At 42.4% G+C, this 24,707-nt stretch overlaps 1 protein-coding gene across 3 annotated transcripts in view; it reads left to right on the plus strand.

Moving 5' to 3' along the window:
- LOC111077789 (neurogenic protein mastermind) overlaps positions 1–24,707 on the plus strand; it is a 76,822-nt gene that overhangs the window by 15,960 nt on the left and 36,155 nt on the right. For all 3 annotated transcript variants that reach the window (XM_022372202.2, XM_022372204.2, XM_022372203.2), the window contains exon 2: positions 1,744–1,964. In XM_022372202.2, the coding sequence (XP_022227894.2) occupies positions 1,936–1,964 (29 nt within the window). In that variant the 5' untranslated portion in view covers positions 1,744–1,935. The remainder of the gene's footprint in view (positions 1–1,743; positions 1,965–24,707) is intronic.

The raw sequence follows: 24,707 nt of genomic DNA on the forward strand, positions 1-24,707 counted from the left end.
GACAGAGAGAGAGAGAGAGAGTGAGAGAGAGGGCATGCGATTATGCTGCTGCTGCTGCTGCTGTTGCTGCCTTTGTGCCACGCGCACAGGAAATTATATAAAACAAGTTTCTGGAGGGGAAGAGAGGAGCGTGCAGTGGACAAGAGTGGGACATGCCCCAAGGGCTGGGGGGTAGGGTGCAGGCAAAAACAATGAAGAAAAACGCAATGCAGTCGCAGTGGCAGTTGTCTCTCTCTCGCTCCGCCTCTCTCTCTCTCTCGCTCCGTCTCTCTGTGTTTGTATCTTGTATCTGTGTGGTGCAACACATCGTATGGCAACAGAAGAAAATGTTGTTGATGTTTAAAAAGTAAATACAATAAAGCATTCTCCTCATGTCACACACACAAAGATACAGATACAAGATACAAATGTATCTGTGTGTGTGGAAAGAATGCTCCATGCTACCATGCGTGTGTGTGTGGAAAAACTCTTTTGGGTGGTGGCTGTCATCGTCGGCAGCTCCTCGTTGAGTATACGACACGTTGGACAAGTCCAAGAAAAATGTAACGAAAACGAATCCCAGCACAAAAAATACTTTAATTTGCGCAGAATCTAGATATTGTATCTTGTAGATTTAACCACAAGCCACAATAGTAGGACTAACGAAAGAAGCTGCCAAAAGCCTATGGAAAGAAAAGTAAATCTCTGAAATGGGATCACATTCATGTTATTAATAGTGAGAGGATTTTTCCATTCGTTGCTAATATTTGTGACTATTTTAAAGATTTTCAAAGCAATAACCTTTCATCTTTGATAAATAATAATGCTTGCCATGATAAATGATGATCTATCATCTGAATGTGCTTCGTCTCTATGGGAAAACATTTTTTTACTTTAGGGGCATCTCTCCACACAATTTAGCTGCCCCTCTCTCATTCCCTTTCCACGCTGACACGTCTCCTTATTGTCTGCAACATATTCTACACGTAGAAGCTCCTCTCCTCCCTCGGCGTCGTTTGAATCATTTTCCGAGCTACATTTAAACCTTAAACCTTAACCCTTGCTTGCCGAAAACAGCGAATGGTGTGGGGGGGTATGTGGGGGAGGGCTAAAAGAACACTACACGGCGCCTTTGGCAACACAAAAGAGGCCTCCCCTCCATACACCCTCTTCCACTTGCCACCTTCTTTCCCCCTTTCACACACACACACACACACACACACACACACACACACACACACACACACACACACACACACAATCTTCTTCTCCTTCTGGCGCCTTTTACTCATTTTGTTTTGCCGAGGCTTTGGGGCTAGGTACGAGATAGGCATAGGGTTTTTCATTTTTCGGTTTTCCATGGGACTGCTGCTGCTGCTGGTGCCACTGATGATGATGCTGCTGCTGCTGCTGCTTCGGCTAAGGGAAAGGGATCTCTCTGGGTTTCTGTGCTCTGGGCCCCCAAGTCTTGGCCCTAAGTGTTTCTTGTAACTTGAGTCTTCAAGTGGCCATCTGGCATTTGCTTTTGCCAGCTTTTCTTCTGTGTCCCTCCCCCTACCACCCCCTACCTACCCCTTCCGACATGCCCTGCCTGCCTTTGCCCTGCCCCTTCCCCTTCCCCTGTTTTGCCCCTCGAGTGTGGCAACTTATGTCAAGCCGGGCGTTTTGTTAAAAAATAATACTATAAAACAGTAGGGAACAAAAGCCGTAGAGTGTAGCAAATGTTAATACAATTTTCCCTTCTCTTTTCTTTCATTTTTCCAGTGTTTCATTTACGTTTGTTTCGTACGCGTTTTTCCATGTGTGCATCATCCCCCTCTCGATCCTAAATCCTCCAGTTAGACATCAAAAAATCAACGACGAAAATTACAGCAGAAGCAGCAGCAGCAGAAACAGCCAGCAAATCATCGGGAGCCTCATCTAACGCTGCAGCTAACAGATGAGCCCCAACAACAGATGTCAATTGCTGCAGCCGAAAATGCAGGGTAAGTAGGGGGGAATATGATGTTGAATGGGGGGGGACAGGGATCACATGGCTAATTGGATAAATTGGATGCTGAAAAATAAGCAAATGGGAGGGGAGTGGCAACTAAAGGGTGCGAGAGAGTGTAGCGTGAGGTTTGGGGCTTTCCAATTACATTAAATTGTATCCCTAGCAGACTTTAAACCTAAATAATTATATAGGGGGGGTTTCCTATTGCTAATACGATGAACAAATGCTAAGATTACTAAAGAGGAGAATTTAGGCAGGAGTTTGGGCTTAAAAACCCACGTAATACTATTCCTAATTGACTTGGAAGCATCGTAACTCAGCCAAAAATCAAACCATTTAAATCCAATAATAGTACTGTCTATGGCTTGATTTTGGAGCCTACTTGGAATAAACATGGCCATGTTATGGGCCAACTCTTAAGCAATGGATGCCAAGAGAGCAGGCCCTTTTATTGGGCTGGAAAATACCCGAATGGCACTTGCCAATGCGGTTGGGGGAGCCAAAAAACGAGTTCCAAATCATATAAATCGCAGAGGGCGAAGATAGAATCATAAAAATCGCCACATAATTTGAGTTCAACAAATAAAAAGAGTAATAAAATCAATTTCAATCAAAATACCAAACGACAAATAAAACAAATACCAACGAAACGAAATGGAAGACGGGAAAGACAAGAGAGAGAGAGCGAGAAATTATGAGAAGAGCAGAGAGAAACGGAGAAGCAGGAGGAGGCTACAAAAAAAAAAAAAGAAACCCAAAGAAGAAGTTTGAAGGCACATTCTGGAGGAGGCCATAAATCAAATGCCGAAATATGCGCAAAATGTGTGCAAACAGAAGGGGAAGGAGAAGGAGAGCAAAGGCAAGAGAATGGGTGTGCTGTGGGCTGAAGGTGTATAGTGGCAGATATATATTTCCATCTGTATCTCTCAGATACAGGGCAATGCAATTAATGAACGAGAGACCGACCGACAGGCGTGATGTCGCAATATACAATGAGCTTCTAATGACTGGCACATGAGTGTTTGAGTGCTGTTGTTGTTGTTGCTGTTGCTGTTGCTGTTTTTCTCTTCGTGTGGCTATAACATTCACAGATTAAATGTCTAGCCAGCATCCAGACCCGCACCCCAAAACGGAGGCTCCCCCCTCCCCAGACATGGAAGCAGCTGCAGATGGGTCTTTGAAAGTTTGGCTCTCTGATAAATTTGGGGGTTTTTCCACTCCCCCCAGACACATCAGACATTGATAAAGAGTTTAAAATATATTTATCAGAAGGAAGGAAGATTTAAGATTTCATTTTGCACATTTATGGGGAATATTTCGCACATTTTTTCATAGGAATCGTACCCAATATATTCGCCATTTTTTATTTATACACGTGAAAAAAACATTTATTAATTTTATAGATTTTTACGCTACGAATTTTAATTTTAGAATAATTTTTCCACACTTGTATTCATATTTGTAGTCTGTCATTTAGGGCCACAAGAATATTTCTCCCAGTGTGCACAATGTGCAGTCATCTCGTAGTCAATGATTTAGCCCAAAATGCTGCCCAGTTTTTCCAAGCCAACACTTTTCCACAATGTTTTCCCCCAATTAAACACGGCCACCGTGGCAGCACGGGGCAGCACTCATGCAAATCCAATCCACAAAAAAAAAAATAATTAAAACTTTTACCCCGAAAATATATTAAGTACAGTTGCTACTTAGTTTCCAGCACTAAACACAGAGAGCAATAACAATTAAAAATTGTAGTTGTAGTTGTTGTTGTTTTTGTTTTTGTTTTTGCTGTTGTTGTTGCTGTTTCGTTCGTTGCAATTAAAATGAGAAACTTTGTGGATCGTATATTGTGTTGAGCTGTGTATGTGTGTTGTCACTAATTGTGATTGGAAGACACAACACAAAAAAAAAAGTGAAAGTGAAGAGCAATATACAAGTGTAGTGCCATGTAGCAGAGTGTAGTGCCATGTAGCAGAGTGTAGTGCTGTGTAGCAGAGTGTTGTGCTGTGTAGCAGAGTGTTGTGCTGTGCAGTGCAGTGTTTTGCATGGGAAATCCATCAGAGTGGTCCCCCCTAAAGTGAGAGAGACGACGACTCCACCAACGATGAGTAATTTTCAAACATTTTTGTGTGTCTTTTTTTCGGTGGGTTTGTTTGCAGGCCTCTGGAAATAGTTTTTCCTCCAGCAGCCCATGAAATATGAAACAACTTTATTTCATTGTCAGTGGGTCTCTCTCTCAGCTCATTTTGCTCTCTGGAAAAACCGGCTCAGAAAAAAAACAAAAAAAAAATGATTACGCTTTTGTGAGCCAAAAACTAGAAAATGAAAGTGAAAGTAGGCCAAACTCATCAGCATTCGACTCGATTCCGTCTACGAAGCTGACTCTGGCACTGACTCTGGCACTGGCACCGGCACTGGCACTGACTTTGACTGCTCATCGACTGCTACCCAGAGACTGCGCGTTTTTTGTTTGTTGCTGTTGCTTGTAGGCCTACCTCGTATCTAATATCTCTCTGTGAAGACAAAAAACAATCTCCTAGCTCCAGCCCGAATGGGGCTTCATCGAGGGTTTCCATTCGACTCGTCTTTGCTTCACTTTCGTTTTCAGTCTTTCAAGAAAAGTGAAAATAATTCAGTGAAAATCTCCGCTTTCTGACACGCCGCAATGCCAGCAGCAGCAGCAGCAGCGGCAGCGGGAAAGTGAGTTTTTTCTTTTTGTTGTGATGATTTTGTTTTTGGGGTTTTGGGGGCTTAAGAGTTTTATTATGAAATTCGTTGGGTTTGAGATTGTATAACAGGGAAATTACTCGTTTGAGAGTGGGAGAGCTGAGAGCTTTGGAGATCGTTTGGTGGGAATGTAAATTTTGGGTATTTGGAGAATTTATTGTAGAGTTTTGATTGGTAGAATGAAAATATTGGAGGAAATTAATGATACAAAAGTTGGGATAGGTTACGGGAGAGACTCTCGCTACTCATAATATTAAAGAAGTTCAAATCAAATTAACTTCCAAGAACTCGCTTCATTTATATCATTTCATATCATTTACACAAAGCTTAAGCAAAATTGTATGGGCATAGTTTCAGTAAAAGCAACTTAAATGATAATATCTCCATCAAAAAATAAAAAAATATGTAAAATATTCCTTGAGGAATATATTTCTAGCCCAATTTCCATTTATATATTTTGTTCAATTGCTGTTTAAGCAGCTTTCCTTTCACATTCGCCTAAGCATTGACTTGGCTAATTGGCATACTCATTCCGCCCTCTATCTGCGAGTATGCCCATTTATTGCCAGCCCAGCCTAAATCCACTCCCAGTGATTTCCTGCACGACTCAGTGATGCCGCAAGTGAATTTTCTCGCTTGTGATTGGCATTGTGATGGGAATGGGAATGGGAATGGTTGCCCCAAGGAAATAAATAGAGAGAAGTCCTGCAAGAAGACCACATCTATAATTTACTTTTTAAGCGCCCGAAAACATACATTTTCCATTTCGGCAAACAGCAATTTCCACAGCAACCAGAAGATGGGGAAACAGATGTGGAAAAACCGCAAAAAAAGAAGCAAGCAAATAAGTAGGGAAAACAGCAGCCAGCAGTGACGATAACGATACCGATAGCCACTGCCGCCCACACAACAACAATCAACACTTGGGGCAACGCCCAACAACAACAACAACAACAACAAATTATAATTCTCCTTATTTCGGTAGAGAGCCTACCCCCTCCTACACCTACACCCTCTCCTTCTGCAGCTCGTTCTTGCTATCTCTCTCTTGCTCTCTTTTCGGGTAGAAGAAATTATAAGCCGCTTACATAACAATCAATGGGGGCCTAAGACTTGAGGCCTGTTTTACCAAAGTATCTGCTGCTGGAGGCGCAGTGGCGCCACCAAAAGGGGCACATGAATATCTACTCTCTCAAACATTCAGTGCATGATTTATGGGGTGCCGCTTACTACCCGCTTTAAAGACGAAAAGTGAAAAAATTGTACAATAAAAGAGAATGGGGAGCTGTGCCACGAGTAGAGTTCTACGAATCTCTCCATAGAGTCCCCATAGATATTCTTCAATTTATATTTAATATAAATAGTCACCGCATTGAAAACCCTTTCCCACTCCCTCCACCCTCCACCACTGTTTCAGTGGACCTGCCTTCTCGAATCGAGTGTAAGTGACTCTTACGATGCTTTTCGGCGCCCTAATTGCACTGGGCGTGGCAGGCAAATCAAATTGGTAAACAGATTTTGTTGTTTTTCGAGGACGCGAAGGGCTTCACGTTTGAAGGATGCAACGTGCGACTCATGCATAAAATAGCAAGCAGAAAAGAGTCAAAAATATAGAAATATATGTAGATATAGGAAGGAGTGAGTAATGAGACAAAGAGATGCATATGAGAAGAGTTATAGATTTAGGTAGAGAGGGAGAGAGCGAGAATGAGAGAAGAGGAGACGCTCGTCGTCGTCTCGTTGACGCTCCAATGGAAAACTTTTTTTTTGTTTTATTTTTATGACTTACGCTTTTGTTGTTCGTCCCGATACTTTGTCATTCCACTGCTATGACACTCCTCCCTTCCCACTTTTCTCTGCTCCATTCTGTGGAAAATTATCGCATTTTATTTTCATCCTTATCAGAGACGCATTTCCCTCTCCCCCTCCCAACACCACCAATGCGGGACTCCCGCGACTCTCCCTTTGTGCGTTCAGTACCCAAAAATTTATATGCAGACAGCGCGCGATATTGCACTTTGCGTTTGTCCTCCCCCCCCCCTGCCACACTTTTCTGCTCAGTTTTCCACCCTGTTCTCCATCGTTGTTCCACCCCCCTATTTCTGGCTCTTTCGCTGCCATTTGGAAAAATAATTTTCCCTTGTGTTATTACATAGTTTTTTCTATACTTTTTCTGTGCGCGTTTTTCCTTTCTTCTTTGCTGGCAAATTGCTTTCAATTTTTTATAGTTTTTCGCCAGCGCAACGAAAAGAGATGTAAATGTATCTATTGCTTAGACAAAATGTGGATGTATCTATTGCCTAGAATAGATAGATTCTGCATAAAGAAAGGATACACCACAAAACGAATGAATTAATTCGAAAGTTTTAATGGTTTTCTAGAGAGATAGAGAGAGAGCGAATGAGAATGAAAGTATTTCCAGAGGCCAACAGTTGAATGATCTTTCTGCTCATTTCCCACACTTGTTCTCTTAGTCACATCCTTCAATATGTCAATGCCTCGAGTGGAGTCGAGTCGAATCGAATCGAAGTAACAACTGGAGGCAAAACAAAATTTGATATACCATCCGTCTATGTCTATGTCTATGGCATCTCTGTGTGCTATGTATGAGCTGCCATCATTATGCTTATTATTCGAATTACTTGCGAGTATTTTTGGAGGTATTTTTTCTGCTGATAGGAAAAAAACATTCATGCAGTGAGGAATCGAAGCACTCTTGAGGCATGTCAAAATATTAATTACAGGCTGCTTACCTCAACAGTTTCTTTTTTTTTTTTTGGTCGAAGGGGAGGCAATTTGTTGTCATGGAGAACGGAGGAGAAGCAGCAGAAACATCAGCGCAGAATGATGGAAATGCGAGCCATTGAAGTCGGCTTATTTGTCCCACAGACACAGACATTAGGCAGAGGGGCAGATGGGCAGACGGGACGCGACCAGACATGATACTTGGAATGGGGGAAATCACCTCAAGGTGGCAAATGGTAAGGGGTTTCGATGTCCAATTACCCTGCGGAGAGCGGATCCTCAATGAAGCAAAGTAGACCTCTGGCCATATTGTGTTGCGCTTAAATGATTCCCCAAGTGAATTTTTGTGGCTTATACCAAACCAGTTGGCTCAGTTCACACATTCATCAGGGCAACTGGAACCACAATGTGGCCATTAAATATTAGCAAATGGCCCAAATTTTTCAATACATCAAAAACTACCGCCTGACGCCCTTTTAATGCCCCCAATTGTCTTGACTTTTTGCTTGTATTTCCTTGCTCCCCTGTTGCATTATTAAACGTTTCGTTTGTAGAGGCAGATAGCTGTTGACTGGCTCAGTGGTTGTTTGTTCAGCATGTTGCCAATTCGAATTTATCAAATATTTACAATGGAATTACATATGCACAGGAGACGCTAGCAGTACCCAGGGAGCGGGCGCGGTGGGGTTTAGGTCCAAAGTATTTCGTTAAATGGATTGCATACAGGGGAACTATGAATATTTTAGTGCGGGGTATAACTGCATTTAAGATTGGTTTATTAGGCGGTGTGCCAGGGGAGATCTATAGAAGGTTGAACTTATCTGAATTTGTTTAGCTTTTCCAGGCATAGCGTCAATCGCTTCTGGGAACTTTGCACCAGCGAATGCCATGAATGAAAAATGGAACAGTGGAACCCCTAATGGCGCAATTGCATCATTTCTATCATTATCTTTATATCTGAATGCACAAATCTCACTCACTCCTTTCTGCACTGCCCCCGCAGCACCAGCCAATACAAGACCTAGAGGCAGAAATGTCTCTGTGCCTCAACCTCAGTCCAAGGTTTTGCTTAATTACCCATCCAAAACGTCAGCTTTACTTCACTTTCGTCTATCTGTGTATCTGTGTAGCTGTGTAGCTGAGTACCTACCTCAATGGGAGTCTCTTTTGCAGATACTTCACCTTCAAACAAACCAAAAAAAAAAGCTAGATTTATTTTTAGTTTTATTTTTTCTGCAAATCAAGTTTAAGCCCCAAAAACCGAAACTGAACAATTTTTTAGCTGTCTGACGTTTGCGCCTCAAATGTTTTGCCATGTCTATAAATGTTGGTTAAGGTTGGTTTAACTTTGAAATCAAGTTTAGAGAAATACACACACAGACACACACACACAGCACACACAGAGTGTGTGGCAGAGGCAGTGGCTATTAAATTATGAGGCTTCGAATGAGGCACTGGGAGTAGGGAGGCTTTTGGGGGCTGAAAGGGTGGCCGGCCTGCCTGCCGCTGGGTGGCAGGCAGCAAAACATTAGCTACACTTCTCAGTTTCAGTGTGTGTGTGTGTGTGTGTGTTGCTGCTTCGCCAGTCGTACGATACTCGTAATTTAATGCCTTTGTCTTTATGGTTATTTTTTTTGTTTTTGTTTTGGTTTTTTTTTTTCATATCCGTGAGTACGATCTTGTCCGCTTGTGTGTGGTGCTCGAGCCCGAGATACTCTTGCGTTTCGTTCGCTTTCCAGTTTTCCAGTTTCCAGCTGGGAGTATCATTGCTGGGCATTAGACACGGTCTGATTATCTGATAAATTCACAGATATGTAAGCGATGGCATTAAAGTAATGGCAAATTATGTTTACCAACTGCCAACTGCCTTGCAACTGCCAACCCAAAGCCCTGCAGCGCGCACTTGAGGGTGGTCTACAGCCATTGGCTTTTAGTGGGTTTTACTTTGTTTCAGTTCCAGTTTAAGTGGCGGGAAGTCGAGTTACGTTAGTATAGTGTTGGTAGGGATGTTCTTGCTCGGGATCTGTGTTGATTATGATCACCATAAATGGTTGAAAATGTGTCTAGAGATGAATCCAAGGCACTTTCTTTTTTTTTTTGGGAATATGTGAGATGCTTCCTTTTAGGATCTGTTTTATTTAAAGGTCTGCTAAAAGCACTTAAGTAAATCTTAGGATGATCCTCAAACATTTTACCTTTGTTGGAGATTATGGAGTCCATGCAAGCAGAGTTCTAGTAGGTTTTCTGATAATAGGAATGTTCTCTCTCAGGATCTATGTCATATAGAGGTATGGAAACAGCTTTAAGTGAATATTGAAGCGATCTAAGATCAATTTTCTTTCGATTTGAAGATTTAGAGTCTATAAAACCTAAGTCACAATAGGTTTTTACTTGTTAGGGATGTTCTAGCCTAAGATCTTTGATTGCAAAATGTCTAAAAATTGGTTTCATTGAGTACAGTCAATGATGTAGTCCCATGAGGTTCAAATCATTGCTAGAGATCTTTAATCTACAGATTGCAGTTCTATATCCACAGATGGCGGTTCCTTTTGGTAGCACAGCGATCCATTTCAGGAGCAAATCCACAGATAAACCCATTTACCATGCCAGCTGTATCACAATCATTGGCTCGAGACCAAAGGCCCCCCCTGGTACTCCTCCGCCTGCCCTCACTACTCCGCCACCGCCGTTCAGGTCGCGGTGGAAACTTTGTTTTTATTACCGTATTACTCATTTATTGCTTGCTGCAGTTTGAAACAATGAAACGAGGGATCCAGGGAATGCCATGCCATGGAATGGCATTTCTGTGGAATGGGGAATGAGAAAGAATGGAGAATAGGGTTTGGCATGCGTACATATATAATTTTACGGCTTCATTTTGGCAAACCCCAACACCAGAGAGCCACGGAGACCGAGAGCCACAGAGCCAGAGACAGAGAAATAATAAAGGAAAATCATATAAATGGCAAACAGAATGAAAAGAAAAGAAAAGAATGGAATGGAATCGGGGAAGAAGCAGATGAAGAAAATAATAATAATTTTTGCCTTGGGGTAGGTCATATCCCTACCCGTCCCCCCGTCCCCCCGTCGCCCCGTCCCCTTTCCGTGTCTCACTCGGTCTTTCAGTCTCTCAATCTCCATGCAGCTTCATGCCATGCCACATATGTAATAAAAGCTAAAAGGCATCTCTGAATCTTTTCCATACATCCACTGCATTCAGTTTTGTATCTGTATCTGTATCTCGTGTCTCTGTCTGTGTATCTGTGAATGCGTCTGTCTGTCGCTTCGTTTCATGTCTCATCAACGCTCCAAAGACGAAGACGAAACATTTCGGTATGCATCAGCATCTTGGGGCCATTGAAAGCCCCACAGCCCTGCCTGCTGCCTGCCCCTACAGCCCTGCTGCACATTTCGTTTTCGTTTATAATAAAAATCCCCACATTCCCATAAACCGACAAAAACATTTACGATCCCCAAGCAGCAACAGCAACAGCAGAACCAATGTGCAAACCATTTAGTTTTTATTATGATGCAAACTTTCACCATTTAAATATTTAATTTCAATATTACCCGTTACCCCCGATATACCCGATATACACGATATATTTCGTTGGTTTGATAGTACCATTCGATAAAATCGTGGCTACAATTAGCCATCGAATATTAATCCCCTTTCAAATGTTCGCCTCAATTATGCAAATATTTTCCTCTTGGCTTTTCTCTGGTCCATCAATTAATTTAATGGCTGCAACAATGTGCGTTTTTATGGCTGCATAAATTATTATTAAATAAATATTAGCAATCGTTAAAAAGTGTGTCGCGTGTCTCCAATTTGTTTCCCCTGCTCCGCACCCCACCCACAAAGCGAAAGGCATTTAATTTGTATTAAAATTCTGGCTACAATGTTGCCTGAAACTTTTTGTATGCAATTTTTTTATGATTTTTAACAATTTTTTTCTGTATTTTCGTTGTAAAAAATACCAAATGCATCCTTTTAATTATCGAAAAATTTTTACATAAATTTGTACCATGAAAATGAGAAATATTTAAAGCGAATAGCCTTTGCGTACATCTGTCATGGCTGGCTGTCTTGGGCGTCCATTTACTAGAGTTTTATCTGTAAAATGTTGAGAGAAAAATACCAAAAAAACTAGAGATTATTTTAATCACTTATTTCATGGGTAAATTGTTTAGTTAATTCGCGATTTTGACAATTAACTAAAGCACTGAATTTACTTTTTTTGTTGCGAGATAAATAATAATTTACGGGATTACATCCCCTAGGCTCAGTTCATCAGCCTTATTTTCCCGGCGCCCGCGTTGCGGGTGGGGGTCCCGCCGGGTCGTGTGGCGGGCGTTCGCGTCGGGGGGTGGGGATTTAAATATACCGTTAGAATAATTCCGAGAATTGCATAATGTTTTTTCAAGCATTAATAACTATAAAGAAAAAATCTCTAAAAAAATGAAACCATAATTGAAGGCCGTAACAAACCGTTAAACCCCAGGAAACTCTCAATATTAGAATCCAATTTCTAGATATTAATTATTATATTTCTTTGCCACCGGAATGAATAACCTTTACAATTGTTAATTAATGGTGTTTAATCGTTTGCTTTTGTTTTAATCAAACATTTATAATAATTGGCTGCCGCGCCTGGTCGCTGTTTCCGTTTCACATAACTTTCAAGTTCGACTCTTTAGCTGGGCATTGGATTGGATTGGATTGTATTGTATTGGGTGCTCGGTTTGGGATTCCTTTGTTCCACAATGTTTTTACAACAGCATAAAAAGAGCAGCAGCAAAAATTAATGAAAATTGCTGTTGAAAACGAGTTTTAATTATTAATTGGTTTTTTGCATGTGCGAGAGAATATCTCCAAAAGGGGTGGCAGCGCGGCAGCAGTTCCTTTCTGTTCGTTCTGAGAATATTTTTTTTTTGTATTTTTCGCAGGGTGCGGCATTACAGTTTTTTTCCTGCTTCACGTAAAACAGCAGACGGTCCTTCTTCGTTCGTTCTGTCTGTGTGTCTTTGTCAGAGAGTGCGTGAAAATGTTTTCCCCCATTTTCGGTCTGGCTTGGGGGCATGCTGCACTTTGCTGCTGCTGCTGCTGCTTCTGCTGTTGCTGCAGCTGTTTTCTGTCTTTCAGCTGTGCGCGAAATTTTCCCTGAAAATTGCTTCTGTATCTTCTGCTTCTCCTCCGCTGCTCCGCTGCTTCACTGCTCTGTCGATTGTTTGTTTGTGGGCGGGCGGTTGGTTTGTATCTTTATTGCAATTAAACATGCAATTTGGGGCCAGACCATAAAGCATACAACCATTCGCATTCGCATTCGTAGGTGCAGTGTCTGTCTATCCAAAGATATTTATGTACAGAAATGTATCTCTGAAATGAGTCACATACAGTTTTTACTTTCATTTTATTGTACGGTGAAATGGGTGTGAAATCTATGTGTCTTTTAGACTCCATTGAGGGATGGATTAACTCCATTTGAATGCTTTCATTTCTGTGGAAAATACATGGAATAACTTGCAAAGTTCACTGGGATGGGAAAGTGGGAGTTAACCTGAAGTAATTAACTTGATTTCATGGCAGCTGCTTCTTTGTTTCTTTGTTGGATTTATTTTTACATAATTCCACCATTTGAAATTCGTCGAACAGTTTTAACAGTTTCCCTTTCAAATTTTTACTCTGGCAAATTACTTGCCGAAAATTCCCTTTTCTGTAGCAACTTTCTGGCCCTTGTGCCCCCGTCTTGGAAGTCTATGATTTGTCTATAAATGAAATAAAACTCTGACTGACAGCTCTCCTTCAAGCGTCGTCTGCTGGGGCACACCACGCCTCATTTCCTCGCACACACACACACACACACACGGCGTATACGCAATGTAGGAGCAGAAAGGAGAAAATAGAGTCTGCCACTCGTGGCTGGTGGATTATTTTTTTGATGAAATTAAAGAGACATCTCGTGTGTGTGTGTGTGTGTTTCTATGGATTGTATGATTTATGAACGATGCTAGCCAATAGATTATTATGGACAAGTGAAGAGAAGGCAGTGGGCCGTGGACAAATGTTTGGCTGAGCGACGACAGCTGCAATTTAGAAATTAAATTTCCCATGCAACATTAAAAAGAATAAGAGGCGGGAAAGAGAACAGACTGTGATTTCCACTTCCAGAGAACTCGCAGAAAACGCCTTCGCCTTGGCCAATGCCTTCTGACTGCTGCCTGCCTGCCTTCTGGCTGCTGCTGCTGCTGCTGCTGCTGTTGCATGTTGGGAAGAGGCGACACATGTTGTCGCATTCGCTAATATCCGGGCAAAAAAAAAAAAAAAAAAAGCAGAGAGCCCAGATACAGATAGAGATTCGTTATAGAGATACTACGAGTATTTGTATCTTTTGCTTCGTTTTTTTTTTCTGCTTTGCTGCTGCTGCTAATAATTCATTATCGCTGGCGCTTTTGTATTTGTATCTGTAGCTCTCTTGTGTGTATCTGTGTATCTGGTAGGTGTTGCCAGCCAGAATGAGAGCCTCCCTACCCCTTCCTCCCTACCTGCTGCCTGCGTGCGCTTTTCTCTGCTTTTACGGTTCTCTGTTTTTGTTAATTAAGTGCAATAAACTGTAAAGCGAAGACAATGAACTTTTTGGCCGTCAGGGGTTGATGCGTTTTTTTTTTGTTTTTTCGGTAAGCGTCATAGTCATGCTATGACGTCATTTCGGTGACTGTTTTTTTTTGTGGGTAGGGAAGGTCGCTATAAGTAGCTCCCCCCCCTAACAGGTGTAATGTACTCTCGTGAGGCCCTGTACAAGGCGCTGTTTCCTCACGGAAGATTTGACAGGATAGGTATGACAGATGCTTCTGTAGCGGCAGTATCTGAGTGGGAAATATATGTCCAATTTCCATCAACTTTTTATCTATTTAAGCCCCAAGTTTTGTAGCTCTGCTGCAACGCAATCCTTTCTATTAGTTTGCAGCTTAAGTTTGAAATGAGAGTGGAAAGTGGAAAGTGGAAAATGGCAAATGGAATGTGTGTGTGCGTGGGTGGGTGACTGGAAAAATTCCATATATTTTCTAGAAAATTCCTTTGTTGTGTTGCGCGCAAATCGCAAATGCCGGGTGCAAATCTTTTGAATTAGCAAAACATCATGTTCCACTCAAAATGGCACGCACTGTATAATATCCTAGGCATTCCATCGATGGGTGTGGGCGAGGGATAACTAGGGACAAGGAGCATGCTCAAATTTACACAGTTGTTCCTGTGATTGGGGGGACACTTGTGGATCGCCCTCGTGCTGCCGCACTTGGAGGAGGAACGCAACCATGTTCATTCCACTGAGCCCCTAATTTATGCCATTGACAAGCGACAAGCCAGCTAGCAGCAGCTGCCTGTGGCCTGTGCCAGGCAGCCGTGTCCTTGTCTCTGTTTGGCAAAGGATTTTCCGAAGGCCCACCTTCGACCCCACAACAATTGACACCTAATCCTGCCACTCCTACGCCTGCTGCCACTTCCCCACTTCTGTTTCATTGCCATAGGATCCCTGACGTTTAGGGGCTCTGATTTGGTGTGGGCGGACAGGACCAGGACACCATTGCCAGTCTCATTGTCAAGTTTTATTTTTTATTATGGCAACATTGCTGCTGCTTCTCGTCTCTTCTCCTGTTCTCCTTCATCCACGTCTCTCTCTCTATCACCTGTTTTTTATGATAATTTTTTATGGCTTATTGTATTTGATTACACGTGTAGGAGAGGTGTCAAGAGCCCAACAACATCAAACATCAAACAACAATCTTTCTTTCAGTCTGTTGCTATTTGTGGTCTTCCCTTTGTTCGGCGGCGGGGTCTCTGTTATTGGGTGGGGCGGGGCTTTTCATTTCTCTGAAATTATTTATATTTTTCACTAAATTAATTTTCGTTTTTTCTTTTATTTCTCTTTTGCAGGTATGTATTCGAAAAAGGTCCCTGAGACGCTTACCAAAAGTTACCATAGAGTTCTTTAATTTGAGGTATGTTCAAGAATGAAAATTAATGGGGGAAAACTTTGACTTTAACAAGCTAGGAATATTACCAATATTATGCTTTTAATAGGGGAATTATGGAAGTTTTTGTACATATCTAGTATCCAAAGTAGAAGCTAGCACAGCTTTCCGTGCTCCATTTGAACACTAAATTATTCTGAAAACGCAGGAAATCATGTCAGATAGTCAGGAAGATACTCCCCTTGATCCTGAGGACAGAGATTATAACACAAAACTGGGCATATTTTTCTGGCAAGGCGTCTCGGCCACCTGCTTCTCCAAGTGCTCGAAAGGCCTAAATACTTACGTCGATGCGGAAAAGAACTGGAAATGTGTCGAGAAATGCGCCTTTGATTGCTTTGCAAGGAAAGTGGGAAAGTATAACAAGAAAATAAACGAATTAAAGGCGAAGGGATGGCCAATAGATTAGAACAAGTTCTAGATTCAAGACAAGAAAATTACACGAAAACCACGCGAAACACAAGAAAATTACACGAAAACCACGCGAAACAATTGCAATTAATTTAATTGTTTAAACATTAAAGACATTGGCAGCATATAGTAAGAAAACAACTTTGAGCGTTTTCTTCATTCCAGGTATATTAAAATTCCGATGGCAATATTTTATTAAGAATTAAAACCAGTGAATATTTATGAATCTGCCTCCTGCAGGGTTTTCGAGTATCTCTAAAATTTATGGATGCCGCGATTTGAGGGGACAGTTTCATAGATTGGTAACTAATTTGACAAATTCAATGTTAATGGTTTGTCATAGTTAGATAATATTCGGGGGGGAGTTTACCTGACTGATAAGCTCAAATGACGCATAGCAAAGCTATCTATCGCTTAACTGCTTTTAGTCAACTTTTTCAATGGAAAATCGAGTGTTGAACCATTGTTAGAGCTCCGTGGATAAGCTCCTAAATCTCTTTGGAAGTTTTGTGCAACAGAGAACAAGTTACGCCAACATCTGTTGACCGGGCGGCCGGCAGGCAGTTACCAACTCCCCAAAGGGTAGGGGGGCCAATACTTGGTCTTAGCTGTTTTTATCAGAGCTATAAATCTAAAGCGGCATTTCCGTTTTTCATTAAGTATTGGCAAGCAGAGAGAGAGAGAGAGAGAGAACTCAGTTTTTGTTTCGCCCCCGTATGTGGCGCTATCTATCCCTCTCTCTCTCTCTCCCTCTCTCTCTCTCTTTTAGTGGCGCTTATTAAAAAACTTGCTCCAATGCAATGCATTAAAAGAGTTAAAACTTTAGCATCAGTATGGGAGATCAGATCGGAATCAGAAGGAGGAATGACATTATTTGTATTTGCTTTGGATTTATAGTACGCACCCCCCCCTGTTGTAGCGTAGCCCCCCTCTAACCAACACCCATGGTCATTCCACATTACTACATTCTACACTCCACACACTCCACACACTCCACTCCACTCCAGCAGAGCAGTCAGAGAGTCAGTCCCGTCCCCACGTTACGCTTACGTTTACCCCCCCATAGACCCCGCTACCTGCTGTCACTCTGTGTTGCTGCAATGTGTTCCACTATTTCCATCGTTCCGCGAGAACATTTCTGTGGGCAAAAACACAAAAACTGCGACGCAATTCTGACGCCTGAACTGTACAGTGGAGGACATTGACATTTTGCATTTTCGTTTCGTTAGCATTTTTCGTTCGTTTCGTTCTGACAGAGAGAAAGAAAGAGCGCAACAGAGAGAGAGAACCAATGTAAGAGAGGAACGAACGTAAGCTGAGAACAGTTGGAATGATGGCCAGAACAGAACGAACACGGTATGGTTGGTTGGGGGATCGTTACGAGGGGGCTGCATGTGTGTGTGTGTGTGCGTGTGGTTGCTGCTAAAACTAATCCAAGTGGGATCATTATGAGATCTTTTAGGATTAGTTTGACTGGGAACCAAATGGGAAACTAACCCCCAACATACCCAAAGAATTCCCTCTATAACTTAATGCCGAAGCAAAATTTATAATTGATTGTCTGCCTGCCTCTTTTTTTATGGCAAACAAAACACAGCACTGTGGTGGGCCCCCTAATGGGGCAAGTGTGAACAAAATTTAGCAAACTAAATATTTCTCCAGTCATTTGTTGAAAGCTCCCTCCTCTCCCTTGCTCATCCTCAGCCTCATCCTCCTTTGTGTGTTAATTAAAAATTGTGGATTTTGCTCTACATAAATAAATCTTAGGGGTGTGGGGGGATGGGTGGATGGGCGCCCTCTTTTTTTCATTAAAAAGTCTTTTGCCTGATTTGATTGGAACATTGAGATATTTATGAATGAATTGGTTGAGTGCGAAATTGTATGTTGGACAACATTTAATTGACTCTGGGCTTTGGGCTCTCTGGATGCCACACTCATTACGAATCTCTAAATTTGACTATTTTGCTGCATCTTCCGTAAGCTATGATAATTTCCAATGCCCTCCCAATGCCAGAACTTTCCCTAACGTCCACATAATCCACGTAACATTATGACAAATCTTCGTTTTTATCGGAATTCCCCCCTGAATGACCTTCAGCGTCTCCGCTTAAACGGAACTTTCCCTAATAAATTCATTTGCATAGTGAAAGCGACACAGCTCGCCCCCTGCCATTATAGCTGGCCATATAATTTTCACCCATAAACACAATCTACAATCCTTTTCCGTAGGATGTTATTTTGCACACCACCCCACCCTCCAAGCCTTTTCATTTCCTGTTTTTCCTGCAGGGTAATTTCAACGTTTTGTATAGAGTGAAATTTCCTACATTTCGTGTGAAATATGTTTTCTATGACGATTCCTTGGAAGGGGGGACGACTTCTATTAACGACCCTAAGCCACACCCACATGGAACTTTTATTTCGGGAAAAATACTAGAATATACCCCCATACGAGTATTTATTGCACAATTAAAATATTTGGCGGTAGGATTTGGATGGGTGGGGGGAGTTGGAGTTGGTATAGGAAAGCTTTTACAAAACAAGTTTCCATTCAAAGCAGGCGACAAGGTGAGTTAATTAGAAGAAATTAAGAGACAGGGAGACAGAGAGAAAGATGGAGAGAATAAGAACGCAAGAGAGAGTCAGATGGGGGGGAGATAACGAGAGAGAGCGCATCCCACATGGGATTGTGAGACGGAGACCCTATCCCAACCGGCATTTGGTTTTTTTTTTCGAGTGCTGCTGCTGCTGCTGCTTTTGGCGTCATCATGAATGGGGGCCCGAGATGACAATGAAACACACACACACACAAACAAACAGAGAAAGAGAGAGACACACGCGGAGACACCAACACGGAGAGAAATAGACAGCGACAAAGATACAATGCTACAAAGCCACAGCAGCTGTTTGGATTCCCAATGAAAAGCTTTCACCCAGGCCAAAGAAAATATTGTCGTTTTGCCTTTGCAAAGACAAAATGACGCAAGCTACAGAGCCACAAGAAGAGAGCGGTCGCGAGAGAGAGCGCGCGCGAGAGAGCGGTTTTCTGCTGCTGCTAATTGGAGCAAAACAAACACAAACAAAATGGCAATGGGTCGTTTCATTCCCAGAGTGTTCCCTGCCCACTCTCTTTCTTTCTTTCTGGCATTTGTTTACGTAGTTGGAACACGTTCTCTTCACTTCTCTTCTCTTGTGCCTGCCAGCCAGCCTGCCTTTGTTTTGCCCTTTGCCTGAGGGCATGATGATTTTCATATTATTTGGGCAGAAAATAAAATGCTTGATACCTTTAAATGGATTCAGTATATCATAAAGCTGGAAAGGGAAAACATCATCAGAGGCTAACATGTGAGTAAAAGAGTATTTAATAGAGGGTATCAAAAGCTTCTATCCCCACGAAGCTACCCTGATTCTCTTGTGTGTGTGTTTCCCTTTGCTGTTGTTTCTTTGCTGCTGCCCATTGCTGCTCTGCACTACTGGACTGTAAAAGGAACAGTGAGCAGGACAGGGGGGAAGGCAGATGCGGTTGGTTGTCTCCTCCTGGTCCTTACACAACTGTAAATGTAATGTGTCAGGATTTTATGCTATGCTTTCAAGCTCTACACGGTGGCTCTTCTCCGGTTTCCTTCTCCCCTTTCCTTCCCACCACCACCCTGTCATTTCCTGCTTGCCTGCATTGCTGCTGCTGTTCTCTGTCCCTCTCTCTCTCTCTGTCTCTCTGCTGCTTTCTTATCTCTTTGCATTGATCTCTTGCTACAATTTGAAAATAATTTGTTTGTCTGCCTCTGGTCGCGACAGTTTCTTCTTGCCTCGCTCTCCTCTTCTCTCTTGTTCTCCGTTCTGGTGCTCCTCTTTTTGTTGGGGTCTTGTTTGGCTGCCTATTACGTCACGAGGTGGCTGTTGTCATTCTCATTTTTTTAAGGGGGTGGGCAGCTGTTGCTGCTGCTGCTGCTGCACTTTGTGGAATGTGCAGGAGGGATGATGATGCGAGAGGGAGATCTTTTTTGCCCAATGAATGATTAAAGCCTGCAATAACTTTTTATTGGGCCTTCATTAAAGCCACCTTCAACTTATTGCAACATGCAACATGCAGAAAAAGCGGCAGGGGCGGCAAGGCCTCCAAAAAGCTTCTGAAGCTTAGCTTTTATCGACAGGAAACTTCATTATAAACGACATTGGCACACACACACATAGAGGGAGAGAGCGAGCCGACTAACGGCAAATTGCAACTCCGCCGCCGCCGCCTCCGGCACAGTGGGGCGAAACAAGCTTCCCCAACTGGTTGTGTGGTAATAGGCCGCCGCGTCTGCATTGCTGCCAGGGGCAGGTCTGCACCTACAAGCAAACAAAAACAAAAAGAAAAGCAAAGTCAAGCAGGAGAGGCAGCTATAAAAAAAAGAGTGGGAAAGGCGGTGAGGAGGGAGGTTGAGAAAATAGCTGTGTGAAACAAATTACACGAGGTGCAACGAGAGTAGGAGTGGGAGAGGGAGGTCTCTGGGGGTAAGGGGGAGTCGTCGTCGTCGTCGTCGGTTGTGTCGTATCTAACATTGCAACGTGACCATCGCGCGCGCGTTGCCTTTGCACTTGCAACATGTTGTTGGAGTTGCATTTTTTACCTCTACTGCCGACCGACCCCCCGCCCGCACTTTGCGCCCGGGTTTCGTGTAGCTGTAAACTTGTTTGCGTTTGTGCGCAATGGCAATGGGGTATGGGGTGGAGAGGGGTTGGGTGGGCAGCACCAAAACTGGATTAGAAGAGAGGCCTGCCTGCTGCCACCAGCCTTCATGCGTCTCCGGCAAATCTCAACACACAAAAAAAAAACCTGAGAAAAGCTGCCAAACCAGACACGGAAACAGTGGAACCAAATTAGCTCCATTTTTTTTAATTAAGAAAAATATTCAATTAGGGTTAGCAAATTTTCTAATGTCGCAAAGATCTCTCCTAGATTTTTGTTTCGTATGTATTTCTTAGGATTTATCAAGAAAGTTTTCTAGCAACCACAAAAAAGTCGTTAATTTTTCCATTTTCCCACAGTTTAAAAATTATTTTCTAAAATAATAAATTTATTATGCAAATTATTCATATTTCACAGACTCTTTCATATTCATTTATTTATGATCATAAATTTCCCCTCATTTGCATATGTATATATATTTTTGATCCATGTGTTATGTAATTTCTCTGCCATACATTTCTCATGCAAATCCCCCGGCAACCACTGTGCGCACGTCATCGGCTTGCAATGTGCAATGTGCCTGCCTTGTGCTTTGTTTCGTTTCGTTTCGTTATTTCTGTATTGCCTTTGGGTGGCGTTGCATGCCTTGATGTGGCATCTACGTCTCCGGTCGTCTCCATCTCTCAATTGGGGCGGGGGTTTTGCTGTTGCTGTTGCTGTTGTCGCTGTTATTGTTATTGTGCTGTTGGTGCTGGAAAATAGGCAAAAGTAGTGAAAACTCGTTTTCATGCCATGCATTTTTTCCCCACTTCACTCCACTCCTTTATCGGCTTCTTTTTTCTGCTTCTTCTACGTTTGTCGGCTTTTGAAGTTTAACTACTTTTGGAGGTAAAAAATACAACTTTTTTTATGGCCAACCAGGTTGCTGCTGCTGCTGGCGTACCTTGCTTGTTGGCCATATCCTTTAACCCCCAACTCGTTTGGAGTCTCCACCCATTTCTATGCTGCATATCGTCTGCGAGGCATGCAACATAGAGGAGGGCGGGCGGGTCTACAGGCCGTTTGAAGTCAATGTAAAGTTGCAGAGTAGGTCAGGAATGCAAACGGTTTGTTGTTGCCTGCGTGTACCCTGTACAGAGAGAGGGAGAGAGCGAGGGCGACAGAGAGGGTATTTATGGCTTTGAGTCAGATGAAAGAATAGGAAGGAAGTAATTCCAATTCCATTGTCATTTTCTATGAGTAATTGTAATTTTCTTTGTAATTGATACTTTTCATAGACTTTTATTATTGCTTAATACAGTGCATAAGTCGGTGGCGTTCAGTTTGGATAGGATACCCTTTATATATCCTATAGCTATACCTATTTGCCTCTGAACATATTCCAATGAAATTTTGGATACATTAGTTCTGTAGGTACATAAATAATAATAATAGTAAATAATAATAAAATAAATACCAAAAATAGTCCAATCCGTTTGACTATATCCTATAGAAATATCCCATAGAAATCTATGATTTTCAAGGGTATCAAATGCTTCGATTCCAGCAAGGGAAACGAATCTTTTTCTCTCCTTTTGAAGTTGCTGTTAAAGCTTTTGTTGTGCTATTCGTTGTTGTTAACTGGTGGCTGTTGTTGTTGTTGCTGTTGCTGTTGCTGCTGTTGAACAAGGCTAAAACAAGAGAGAGACGCGCCTACTTTGCGACTGCACTTGCCACAATACATACACTCGTATGTGTGAGTGTATGGCAATTGCCATTGTATAAGTCTCTGTGTGCCTGTGTGTGTGGCTCTTACGTGCACGTTCATGCATGTTTGCATTTCTGTTGTTCGCTCTCTTTCTCACTCACTCTTTTCTCTGCTCTCCTCTCTCTCTCTCTCACTCGCTCATATTCATATTTACCGTTAGAAGCCGCTAAAGTTTCTTGCGTCTGACGTTGCCAGATGACTTGGACTTGGGGCCTCTGGGCCGGCCGGGTCGCCGCCACTGGGGCTCTTTTGGCTCTTTAGTTGCTGTATTTTGTGTTAGTTGGCTTGTTAGTGCCCGACGCCGTCTTATCGACCAGTTTGCTGTTGTTGTGTTGCTTTTGCTGTTGTTGTAATTTGACAGACTGTACAGCTGTCATGTCATAAAATTAAATTAACAACAACAATACATTTATGTTATTTTTAGGGCTCTTTTTTATCATCCTTTTTTTCTGCCATGTGTCGGAAATTTGCATGGTTATGGCTGGGAAATGTTTGTTGATAGAAGAGTTTATATCGATAATAATTCGATTATCGATTAGGCAAATGTTAACCTCAATCTTCGCCACAATCAACTTTGCCTTAAGGCTTAAGCCAACTCATTCAGTTATTTTTTCCAACTTAATTCAGAGATTATAAAGCGTACGAGAAGGAGTATTACCGCAGACAAAACGAACTCTGAGCCATGACGACGCCTCTTGTCTGCCATGCAGTGTGACAGGCCATTAGCGAACGAGTTTTTGCACCCATCGGATACATCGCATCCATCGGATATGTACAGTACAGTACAGTACAGTACAGTATGGGACTTAACAGTAAGCCTGCCAGGCAGCCATCCAGCCAGTCAGTAGCCCGCCCCCCTTCCATGCCTCTTCGACTTGTTCTTTGGCGACAAATGGCATTAAAACATAACTGCAATGCAATGCACTCTCTGGCCGTGTATCTGCTTTGTATCTGCTGGATCGTAGCTGTATATTCTGATGATGATGCTGCCGCTGCGGCTGCCACTGCCACTGCCACCGCTCGTTGGCTGTAATTAGACAAAACTAATTAATGTTGTATGCATGTGAAATGTGTGCCATGTTCATGGCACAGCGCATAATGCTGTGTACAACTATGTTATTAGCATCCCCCATCCCCCATCCCGACCTCCCACTTGCCCCACTGTGGGCCGCACCGTTAGTTTGAACTTAAAAGTTATTCATTTTGCAAAGAAAACTCCAGGGAGACTACAGACTCCCCAAGATAGTGGGGATAACAATACAGAAAGAAAACTTATGCCAAAAATATGCTTCGTGGAACGGCATGGAGCAACTGAATCCAGGGTTTTAAGAGTTTAAATGGAAAAGAGGTGTCTATAATACTTAATTCTAGGAAAAGAGAGTCAAAGCAAATCGAAAGTACTTCTGGAGCCACATTTTAGCTAGAAAAGAAAGAAGTAAACTAGAAGTTGTACCGAAAATTATTTATTAATCTATTAAGAGTTCTTGGTATTCTATTCTTCTTGGTATATTTGGGTTAAATTTATATATTTCAATATCAGAAACCTTCCACTCTCCATGCAATTTGGTACTTCTTTGAAATTTCAAAGTACAGTTGCCAACAAAACATGACTTTCAATGACATTTCTGCCTTTCAAAAGATTATCCCAGAGCTTTCCAGTTACCTCTTCAATTTCTGGGAATACCTTTCCGTAGATGCTACATCCTTTGAGCACATAACCAAGTCATAAACTCTTCCCCAACCCATTCTCTTCTTCGCCAAAGTACAGTTGTGTGTTTGGCCATCAATTGTGGTGCTGCTCAGCTGTTGCTCTCACCCTCATTTTGCATGCAGTGTAATATTCCATTATCAAATAAACTAAACGATTCAAGTACGTGTGTAATTTCCCTTAAAAAACGGTGTGGGTGGGGGTGTGGGGTTGGGGTTGACCCGACCCTTTAAGCCTTTTTCCTTCCCAGACAAGAAATTAGCATAAAGGGAAAAAATCACTTTGTTGCAGGCCCAAAACGAGAAAGCCCAAAAGCCTTGTGTACATTTTCTTTTTACATTTTTTGTTCTCCTCTTTTTTTCCTCTGGTGGTGGTGCTGCTACTGCTGGTTGGTTCCTCTTGTGTTATGTTTTCGTTGGAGCCTTTCGCAGCCGCGTCGTCAAGTTCAAGGTTATTTGGGGCCTGCTGCGTGCCGCCTGCCACTGCCACTGCCTCTGCCACTCTCTCGCTTTTCTCTCTCTTGACGCTTTCTCTCGCACACGTTTCGCTTTTCCTTTTCGCTTGGGCAGATTTTTGGGCGTGAATTTTTACGCTTCGGATTCGTCGAGGATGTCATGTGCCGGGGACTTGGCTCTGGCTTTGGCTTTGGCTTTGGCTTTGGTTCTGGGTTCGTTTCTGCTCTGCTCTGCTCTGC

The sequence above is a fragment of the Drosophila obscura genome, unplaced genomic scaffold (assembly GCF_018151105.1).
Source record: "Drosophila obscura isolate BZ-5 IFL unplaced genomic scaffold, ASM1815110v1 contig_179, whole genome shotgun sequence".
Classification (NCBI taxonomy): domain Eukaryota; kingdom Metazoa; phylum Arthropoda; class Insecta; order Diptera; family Drosophilidae; genus Drosophila; species Drosophila obscura.